The sequence below is a fragment of the Manihot esculenta genome, chromosome 13 (genome assembly GCF_001659605.2).
Source record: "Manihot esculenta cultivar AM560-2 chromosome 13, M.esculenta_v8, whole genome shotgun sequence".
In the NCBI taxonomy this organism is placed as follows: Eukaryota; Viridiplantae; Streptophyta; class Magnoliopsida; order Malpighiales; family Euphorbiaceae; genus Manihot; species Manihot esculenta.
The window spans coordinates 7,770,342-7,781,722 of NC_035173.2; the positions used below are offsets into that span (position 1 = coordinate 7,770,342).

General features: G+C 26.1%; 1 protein-coding gene across 1 annotated transcript; it reads left to right on the forward strand.

Annotated features, from left to right (window-relative positions):
* The first annotated feature begins 8,548 nt into the window (after window positions 1–8,548).
* LOC110608156 (cytochrome b561 and DOMON domain-containing protein At5g35735) lies at window positions 8,549–10,620 on the forward strand. The gene is made up of 3 exons (XM_021747363.2): window positions 8,549–9,431; window positions 9,528–9,782; window positions 10,112–10,620. The coding sequence occupies exons 1-3, from the start codon at window positions 8,820–8,822 to the stop codon at window positions 10,412–10,414; spliced, it is 1,170 nt and encodes a 389-aa protein (XP_021603055.1). The 5' UTR covers window positions 8,549–8,819; the 3' UTR covers window positions 10,415–10,620.
* The last annotated feature ends 761 nt before the right edge of the window (window positions 10,621–11,381 follow it).

Consider the following 11,381-nt stretch of genomic DNA (forward strand, 5'->3'; position numbering starts at 1 on the left):
TAACTGTCTATAAATACGAACCAACTCACTTTCTCGTTTGTATAATAACATATCATTTCCAGCTTTTTTTTTTTCTACATCAATTTGACTTTAAATTTAAAATGATAATATTTTATTAACAAAATATACATATATTGAATATGTGTATTTTAGAAAAATCGAAACTCTACTTATTTTGTTTTAAAAGATCAGAATGGAATAACCAGGAGAAGAGTTCACCTTAAAATAAAATAAAATAAAAAGCTAAATTCTGATTTTATAATTTTCAAAATCAATAAAAAAGTAAAGATATTCTGTGTAATTAGAAGTATCTTTCATGTACTTTACGATTGGCTCTAAGTCTAGAGAGGAAAATATATTTTATTAATGAGAAATGAAAAACTAATTTAAATGAATTACAAATCATTTTAAATAAAAGTAAATTCAATATAAATAAATTATAAAAAAAGGATTTGATGAATTAATAAAGTATTTAAGTAGACTAAAACATGGAAAGTATATTTATTTATATAGAATTTTTCTATACAATTAATTAGCTTTAAATAACCTTGAACTCAAAATTTTATAATTTTAAAAAGAACTCCAACATTATTAAGCTAAATTAATTGTATAATAAATATTTTGCACAACTCCGTTTGTTTAAAAAATAATTTATATCTGTAAATTATTTTTTATGTGAAAAATATTTTTCAATTTCACCATTTAATTTTAATTTAAAAAATAAAATTTATTAATAAATTTATATATAAATATTTCAATAAAAATTTAAAAAATGACTTTTGTTTTTCTAAAATAAAAAATTGTTTTTTTTAAATATTTATTTTTTCATTTAATTACATAAATATGATCCCTTCATTAAATTTTTTGAATATTCTAAATACTAAAAAATATAAAAAATATTTTTTAAAAAAATATTTTTCATCAATTAGCACATAACATAATTTCTATAGCTAAATTAAATTTACTATACCATTTGTGAATAATATTTTTTAAACGTATTTAGTATTTTAATTTAATTAAAATCATTAAATATTATTAAAAAAAAAAGATATTGTCGCAACAGCAAGAGCTTATATAGTTGACTAATTTAGGGCGGTACATATGGATCAAGACATTAACAATTTCAATATCTTTAGGTGGAAAACTAATACGTTTTCACCGAAACAGAGATACTATAAATTAGACCAACTCAACTTTGATATAGTAATTAGATTTATTTTTAAGAAATATTTTTTATAAAAAAATATTTTTTAATAAGTTTATTTATTTTTTATTTCTTAATTTTAAATTAATATATAAAAAATTTAATAAAAATGTTAAAATGTTGACTTCATTCCTTTATAAAAAACAGTTATTTTCTTTAAAATGATATATTTTTTATCAAAAAAATATTTTTTATTAATTAAATTTTAATGAATTTAAATATTAAAAAATATGAAAAATATTTTTTTAAAAAATATTTTATGTGAAATAAATAGAGCTTTAATATAAATTAGGGACCGTTTTGTATACGAAAAATAATTTATATTTTTTCTATTTCATAATTTTTTTATTTTACTTTTTAACGCGAATTAAAATATATAATTTTTTTATTCATTTTTTAATTATATTTGTTTTAAATAAAATATATTTTATTAAATATTAAAAAATATTTTGAGAAATTTTTTAAAAATAAAATAAAATAAAATAGAATTATAATTGTTAATTTATATATTATTATAGTTTATAAAAGGAAAATAAATAATAATAAAAAAATAATAAAAATTATGAGATAAAAAAGTATTTAAAAATATTTTTTATAAAATAATTTAATTATTTTTTTATGTTTAATTTTAATTCAAAAAATAAACTTTATAAATAAAAATTTTAATAAGAATTTTAAAATATGAAAAATAATTTTTTAAAAAAATAAAAAATTATTTTCTTTAAAATAATTTATTTTTTATATCAGAAAAATATTATTCTGATAAAGTTTTTTAGTGTTTTAACTGTTAGAAAATATAAAAAATATTTTTTTAAAAAAATATTTTTTATAAAACAAAAGTTTAATGGTGTAAGATTTAAATTCTATTTAAAGGGTTTTTTTTAGAAGTTTGGTCTCTAGAGACAATTTTATTTAAGCACTTTTAAGTAAGGCGGCATACCTTTCTTAAGCCACTTTTAAGGTTGAATGGGAATTATATAAGAGAAATTAAACTCTACGAAATTGATTAATTAGTATTTTTAGTTTTAAAAATATATTAACGGAGATAAAAATTATGAAATAGAAGGAATAATAAAATTTTATTTTTATAAGTTTTAAAATTTTTTATTATTTTTATATTAAATTTTTAATATTTTAAATTAAAAAAAAATATTTTATTATTAAAATTAATATTATATTAAATCAAAATTTATTTTTCTCTTATAAAAAATATATAAATTTAATCGATAAACAAATTAAATTGAACTTATTTTACTGATTGAGTGAAATTGTACATAAAATTGATATAGAAGAACGATGGAAACTATTATGAGGAATGAAAATCCAAACCTGAGAAAGAGGAGAGTTGAAATCTGTGAAATTACAGTAGAGAAAGAGCGAGCAATGAGCAATGACAAGACTCTCCATGAAATCAAATACACTTCACAATATTGATATAAAACCCTAAAATATTATGCTTTGTTCGATGACACAGCTCTTAATATACAGAGTGTATGCATAGGTTGCATCTAATGATTTATCCGGCAATATTAAAAGGGTGTTAGATTTTAATATTTTTATAAAAAATATATATATTTATATTTATTTTAAATTTATAATAAATCGAATTTAAATAAATATTTGTAAGATGGAGTAATGGCGTTTGAGCCCTACAACACGTTCACTGATTGACAATAGAGATGTCGGGAGCCGGGGGTAGGTAAAGACTGATGCGGCACGATGCATGGGAATCTTCCTGATTTAATTATTAAAACGACGTTGCCAAAGAACACGACACGCATATGCGAAATCGACACGGTCATAGTCCTTGGTGGACCAGTTAATCTTCGCCGTCGAAAGTAACGTTGTTCCACCAAATCACCGTCATATTGTCCAATTATTTTATATTTTATATTTTATAATTTTTAGAAAAAAAAAAAAAAGCCACCGTTTCATTTCCATAGCCAAGTGTGAAATCGCCTACTTTATTAATCGTTCCATTCTCACTGGCTTTTGGTCAGCCAATAGAAAGAGTCAGCAAGCGTTCTTGACCTGGCTTCCTTCAACGCGCCTTTGCTCCGCTCTATTTATAATTCTTTTTTCTCTGTACTATATTAAATTCACGTTCTGCCCGTGTTCCCAGGTTTGTACTTTGTACTACATTGTGTGTGTTATTTTTTTATGTGGTTTGCTATTTTTACTTTTTTGCCCTTTTATTTATCGATTTGTTTTTTCATTTTGACTTTTAAAGAAATATAACGTGTTTAATTAAATAATAAAAATAATTTTAATGCATATTTTAAGAAAAGCATATAGTTCATGCTTTAAAAAAAATATTATAAATTATGTTTAAAATTTATTGTAATTAAAAAAATAATATGAATTATTCATTTAATTTTTTATTTTAAATAAATATTTTTAATAGTTATTTAATTTTAATTATCAAATATTTAACAAAATATAATTTGTGTTCAAATCTATGTCTGATCTAATATTCTGTAACATATATATAAAATGGGAAATGTTTTTTATATTTAGAAAATATTTTTTATAAAAATTAGTTTTTAACGAGATAATTTTTTTCTGTTACTTAATCTTAATATAAAAAATAAAATTTATTAATTAATTTATATATAAATATCTTAATAAAAAATTAAAATTTGAAAAATAATTTGTAATATAAAAAATATTTTTTATGAAATAAACAAAAGCTAAATTTAAAATTATATATTTATTTATTTATTTTTATCAATCATCTTTTAGAAATTAAAATTTTGATTTTAAACTGAACGAGCTATTCTAAGTGCAGAAAATTTAATATTAGAGAGTAACAGTAAAATGTGCAGCCTAATAATAGTAAAAGTTGCATTTTGAAATTAAATATATGTATTTTATAAATTAGCATTTATTTAAAAATATAGATAAAAAACTATGAATTTGTAAGATATATAAAAATATTATCTACGAGAGAAATTATCTAATAAAAAAATATAAAATTATATATAAAACTTCAACTCGTTTTATTTTTTTTTATTTTAAAGGAATTAATATTTTAAAATTTGTTGAAATATACAAATTTTTTAGTTTAAAAATATTAAAAATAATTAAACAGTGAAATATCTAAAATAAATAAAAAATTAAATGAGTTTGGATAATAATGATAATTTTTAAATACTTTTCTGGTATTTTTCTAATTTGAATTCATGAAATTTTTAATTTAAAAAAGCATAAAGTTTTATTTCAATTTTTATTTAAATTCTACTCTAGTAAAATGCTAATTAATTTTATACAATAAAATAATAACATTATGTAATGAAATATCAATTTCGTATAAAATTAAAATTAAATTTTTTTTTTCAAAAGCAGGAAAATTAGGAATTTTCAACAAAACCCAAATAGGCAAACAGATCCTTGTCGCTCACCAACATTATTTCGTTGCTGTCATTATTTATTCCGACCCAAATAAATCTGGAGGTCCTTCATGTGGCCATTGGCAAGGGTAAATGGTTTTGCATATGCGCATATGTATCCTGTAAATAAATAAATGATATATTAATGAAAATATTGATATATTTAAATTTAAATTAATAACATATTAATATAACATAATAATTTTCATTAAAAGATAGAATCAAATAATAATAATCTAATAATTAAATATACTATCATAGACATTACATTTATAGAAAAGAAGATTAGAACACCGTAATATTCGATATTTCACCAAAATTCGCCCTTTTCTAAGTAGGTAAGTGTTCATAAAAAGTTGTTCTCATTACACTTATAAATGTAAAATTCCCTAACTATTAGCCAATATCAATGAAATTTCTAAAAAATTCTATTTTCTTACTATATAAAAATAAATATTTACTGGCTTAAAATACACATTTTTACACTCTTATTATAAATTTAAAGTAATTTATTACATTTTTCGATTCTATTAATTTATTGATTTGAGTATCGGAGTGACCGTCTAAAGACATCAATCATCTTATATTTTTTCTTTTATAAATTGATTAACAGTGGTTCAACTCAATTTTTAAGCACATTATATATTATACATCATACATCAAGTACGCATTAAATTTTTTTATTAAATAGGTGATTTATAATTTACTTGATTAAGATACTTAGATTTTTTTATTTTAGATTGTATTTTTTGAGTTGCCGAATTTTAGCTATTGAATTAAAATTTGGTACATTAAATTTTAATGGATCAGTAACACTATTATCTTTTTTATATAATTAATATAATTAAAGTTAAAATTCGAGATTTCTTAATTTTGAAAATAACTCCCATCGCAATAAGCTAAAACTTATTATTTTTTTATTTTTTAAAAAAAAAGAGAAATATCATTTACTTAAAGTGATCAAAGAAACTATATGAGGAGAGATATGAACCCAAACTCCTTGACTTGACTCAGAATGAGCTGATGTTGCTAGAATATGAGCGATATCATTCGCAGACCTGTGAATAAAACCACATCTTGCTTTTTCATAACTGGATAGAAGTTATTTTCACTATACTCAAAGATAATTAATATATGGTTCTAGTTAGTCCAATAGGGGCTGCAGGAGGCTTGGCTTTAGCATAGAAAGAAGATTTGGTTATAGCTGAAATCAAGTACGCCTCCTTCTTTTTGCATGTAGATATTATGGACTATTCAAGTAATGAAATATGGTTTATCTTTTTTGCGTGTGCTAGTTGTACTGCTAATATTAGATCTTCTCAATTCCAATTTCTTATTGACTACAAGAACAATTTGGAGGAAGCTTTCGTTTTAATGGAGGGATTTTAATTGCTTTTTGCATTATTGGGAGAAGCAAGGTGGGAATGGTTTAAATCTTGTACAGTTGGGTTAGTTTAGAGACTTTATTAACAGACTAGCTATGAGGGATTTAAATTTCAAGGGGCCAGCTTTTACTTGGAACAATTAGAGGAATGGGGACGCCAATATCCAAGAGCGTTTAGACAGGGTTGTAGCTTCAGTGGCTTGGATTAATAAGCATCATGATTTCTTTTTTGGACACCTGGAAGACCGAGGTTCTGACCATAGACCAATCTTGTTGGGCTCTTCAAGTTCCTTCCCTAAGGCTCAGAAAAGGTTCTTTTTTGACTCGAGATGGATAAATAATTCAATAGTGTATGATATGGTTAGACAATCTTGGAATGGATCAAAAGAAGGACTTGCAATGTTTAAAGCTTATTCAAAACTGAGAGACTGTAGAAGGACTCCAAGCACAAGAATTAATCCAACTTGCAGTTTTTCTTCTTTGATATATGTGGAAGGATCAAAATGAGTATATTTTTAAACATTTCAATATATCAGCAGACATTTTGATAATTCTGGCTGAAAAGGATTGTGAAAATTTTTGCAATTCATAAGAACCAACATCTCCTAGACTTGTTTTCTTCAAATCCATCACTCCAGTCTTGGCAACCTCCTTCGTTGGGTGTTTTTAAATTGAATCTTGATGTAGCTTTTGATCATGAATCTAATAAAAGTGCGACAATAGTATGTTTAAGAGATCATAATAGAAAATTTCTCGATTGATGCTGTCGTTTGTGGTGATTTTTTACATGGCCTTTACTTTTCGAGAGCATTGCATGTCGAGAAACCTTTATTCTTGCAAAAATTAAAGATTTGGATGGAGTGATAGTGGAAGGCGATACTCTTATGATAATTAATGCTTACAAGATTACCTGCCCTAATTTCTATTCAAAATATTTGATTGCCGTGAGATTATTCGAGATTTTGAATTAGTTCTTTTTCTAGATTAATAGAGATATTAACAGAGCATCTCAGTTTTTAGGTAGAAAATTTATTAGCGATAATATTTTTAGATGTAATTTATTTTCTAAAATAAATTTTATACGTTCTCTTAGCACCTTTAAGGGCCCTTTAATATAGCTTACGATGCATTTATAAACTTAATATGATAGTAAGTGTATCTGAATAAATCTAAAAAATTTTAAATTTTATTCTCTTCGTCTCTAATTTCTCAATTAAAAATAAAATAAAATATAGCTTATAACGCCATTGACACAAATAAAATATACAAATGAAATATATATTAATTTGTATATTAAATAGAATTGATATATATCCTAAAATAAAATGTTGCACCGTTATCATCAATCCCATTTGAAAAAAAAAAAAATCAATTAAAGCAGTTATCTCTTATGTATAACCTTATAATTAAATGAAAATTTTACTATTTAATTTTTAACCTTATAATAAAAAATTATTAATTTATTATTCAATTTTAAAAGATGTATTAAAATATATTTTATTTATCTTATAATTTTTATTTTTTTAATTATTTTAAAAGTATTATTTATTTATTTATATTATAATAATATATAAATTGATGATTATAATTTAATTTAATTTTATTTTATTTTTAAATATTTTTTAAATATTTAATAAAATTTAATATTTTTAAAATAGATAGAATTAAAAATTAATAAAAGAAATATTTTTCTGAACAAAAATTATGGATTTGATGAAGTATTTTTTTAATTATTAAATTAGATTTTAATGGTATGTAATGTCCACATAAATCAATAATTACGTTTTAATGAAGTTAGTCAATTTGTTTTTGTCTTTGTTAGGGAGGGTAGGTGTTGCGTTGATTTTTAAAAATTTGACTTTTAAATTCATAGTTGGGACTTTCCAGCGCGTGGGTCCACATCATTGGCCTTTTCTTTTAGAATCTGCTTTTCCACGTATACTTTGTTGTTTCTCTCTCTTTTTTTTTTAATATTTCTATTTTTTTTAAATAAAATATTTTCTAACTATAGAATAATAATTATTAAAAAAAATTTAATAATAATTATACTCTTTGAAATACAACGACTCGACGCTCAAACGTCGTGTGAACATCAAGTGTCATTGGACCCCACCACGCGGAAACTTCAACGGTTAGATATTTGAGGGAAAATTATTATAGGTTCGTTATATTTTTTAAAATATTTTTTGTAATTGTTAAAAAATTATTTTTTAAAACATTTTTTTCATATAAATGATTTTTTATAGAATAAATGAAAATTATTATTTTTTATTTCAACTTAAGAGTCATATTTTATAATGTGTCATGTTTTAATTATTTTATCAGATCTTTAAAATTATAAAAAAATTAAAAAAATTAAAGGGAGAGTTTCACAAAATATAAATGTGTTTTAATTAAATTATAAAAGAAAAGGTTAAATAAATAATTTTTAAAAATTAAAGGGAGAGTATAGTAATTAACGCATTACTTTAATCGTAAATGCCAATCCGCGAATAGCCCAATAGAATTTCTTGCCAGATTCCACAAGAAATCACAAAGCTTTATCTCTGTTTTCTTTTCCAATTCTTATTCTTAAAACGGTTCTATTGCTTAATTACTGTATTTTTTTTAATTTTCTTCTCCCAGTCCCAGTGGGAATTGGTCAAGAAACCACAACCCCACTTCTCCTCGGAGACTCCTGTATAAATACTTCCTCAAGTTTTCTGGATACACAACTCTTAAGCCTCACCTCATCAGGGGACAATTTCAGGACACACGCAGATTCTGAAACTCGTTCCCTAAAGGCAGAATCAATCCCCCCAGGCGTCTCTGTAACTGATCATCGGAATTCAGATCAGTAGCCATGGATAAATCTCTGACAACTGCTTTATTCTCTTGTGTTCTGCTTATCTCCTTGTGGGTTCCCTCATCTTTGGCTCAAACTTGCGGAGGCCATACGTTCTCTAGCAATCAAGTATTCAGCAGTTGCAGTGATCTTCCTGTTTTGAGTTCTTACATCTACTGGAGTTATCATCCATCAAATCTCACAGCTGATATTGCGTATCGGAAAACTGGAGCATCCACCGCCAATTGGTATGTGTGGTCTCTTAATCCAAGCGGCCAACGGATGGTTGGGTCACAGGCTCTTCTGGCTTTTCATAACTCCAGTAGTGTCCCTGTTGCTTATACCACCAAAATAGACAGCTTCTCCCCGTCGATGCAACAGGGTGACTTGGATTTTCAGGTCTCAAACATTAAAGCAGAGTATTCAAACGGCGATATGATAATATTTGCTACTCTGCACCTTACGAGTAGCTTGTTATCCACCAACCAAGTGTGGCAGGAAGGTACCGTGAGCGGAACTTCTTTCAATCCCCACTCCATGGATTCAGCAAACAAAGCATCAGTGGGAACTATAAATTTTGAGACTGGAACAACAGTTGCCGGAACTGCTCCAACAAGCAGCAAGAAGAATGTAAGTGATTCAATCAATTTCATTGTAAATAGATATGCAAGCGATAAACAAGTGAAGAATGGATTTTAATGGTGATTCTTTTATTGAATTTTTCAGGTTCATGGGGTATTGAACGCAGTGAGCTGGGGAGTTTTGATGCCTATGGGAATCATGATAGCTAGGTATTTGAAGGTGTTCAAAGTTGCAAACCCAGCTTGGTTTTATCTACACGTTGCTTGCCAATCCTCTGCCTATATCATCGGAGTTGCTGGATGGGGAACCGGTCTTAAACTCGGCAGCGATTCTCCTGGAGTCAAATACTCCAAGCACAGGAACATCGGCATAACCCTCTTCTGCTTTGCAACTCTTCAGGTAATTCAGTATTCTTTTCTGCGTCCATCTGGAAAATTTTCTCAGCAATTCATCCAACCCTTTCTTTCTTTTTCATCTATGAACCATCTTAATTTCTTGGTTTTCCTGAAAAGTCAATCTTCATGTCCAATTCAGTCTGTTTTACTATAATTAGTCGTCGGCTGCATTCCTTCAAAGATCACCCACTTACGCATCTAGAAGCAGCCTTCCTAGGAAGGTCCTCACCACGTTAAAAATTACATAAATCTTTATTATTTCTTAGCTGATTAATTACATTTCAATTCGGTTTTCACCTTAAAGTTTAATGAAAAAATTGAAATACTGTGTAGGTATTTGCCCTGTTGTTGAGGCCAAAGCCAGATCACAAGTACAGATTGTATTGGAACGTCTACCACCATTCTATTGGATATGCAACCATTGCTTTGAGCATCGCCAACATCTATGAAGGTTTTGACATTCTGGATCCTGAGAAGAAATGGAAGAGGATTTATACTGGAATTATCATATTCTTGGGTGCCGTTGCAGCTGTTCTAGAAATTTTCACATGGATTATAGTCATCAAAAGAAAGAAAACTACAAGTTCTGATAAACATGCCAATGGAACAAATGGGGTTAATGGATATAGTGCTTAGAGCACAACACACATATGTTACATAGGACCTATTTATGACTTTAGGCTTGTCTTTATTTTTTCTTTTTTAAATATTTTTTCTGATACAGAGATTTACTTATATCTTTGTAGAGATCATTTGTGTTAGGAAGATATTTTGGTGTGTTATAGAATACAGTGGATTTTGAGATATGAGATTAATATTATATTTCATTTTTTTAGCCTTTATTTCCATTGATTTGCCGTTGTTGTTTAATTGATTGATTGTAACAGATATTCTAACTCTAAACTTATGAGTCTGAAAATTCTGAAAGGTTCTAAAAATTTAAAAACTCGTTCAACACGTTATTGAATAAACTGGGTGTGTACCAGATTGTTGTTTAATTGATTGATTGATTGTTGCTGATATGCCAACTATTCTTGTCAGTCTGAAAATGGATCAGTGTTCTAAGAAGTTGTAAAAAGGTTAAAACTCATTAATCATGGTGGAAAAACATGAGATTCATACAATAAAACCGTAGTCTAGTACTGTATTTGCAGGTCTCTTAGTACTGCTGCAGCCTCACCTGCTAAAGGGGAAGGTGCATGAACAAACTTTGCAGGTTCATCAATAATAAAACCCCTGTGACTTCGTTTTTGATTTATGAGGTCAGCAACTAAATTAGCCAATGAATTTTCTTCTCCCCATTCCACCTTCCCCACCAGAAATTAGAAAGTAGACTATTGAGATGAGCACAGAAAACCTTTAGGATAATGAAGGATCATCACTGAATGCATTGGAATAGCATGGAGAACTGATTTTATCATGACTTCCTTTCCAGCATGATATAGTAGAGCTTGTTTCCAGGAATGAGTTTTGAGCATAATTTTCTCCTTTACAAACTCAAGAGCCTTCGTGTTGATCTGCCCGATCGATAAAGAAGGGAGGCCTAAATATTTGTCAGTTGGATTCATCTCTTGCATAGAAAAGATGTCCAGAATTGCCTTTT

Bases quoted from the DNA above. Each gene is read 5' to 3' on its own strand.
- LOC110608156 (XM_021747363.2), top strand. From the start codon at position 8,820: ATGGATAAATCTCTGACAACTGCTTTATTCTCTTGTGTTCTGCTTATC. The intron at 9,432-9,527 runs GTAAGTGATTCA...TGAATTTTTCAG, and splicing joins CAACAAGCAGCAAGAAGAAT to GTTCATGGGGTATTGAACGC. The intron at 9,783-10,111 runs GTAATTCAGTAT...AATACTGTGTAG, and splicing joins TCTGCTTTGCAACTCTTCAG to GTATTTGCCCTGTTGTTGAG.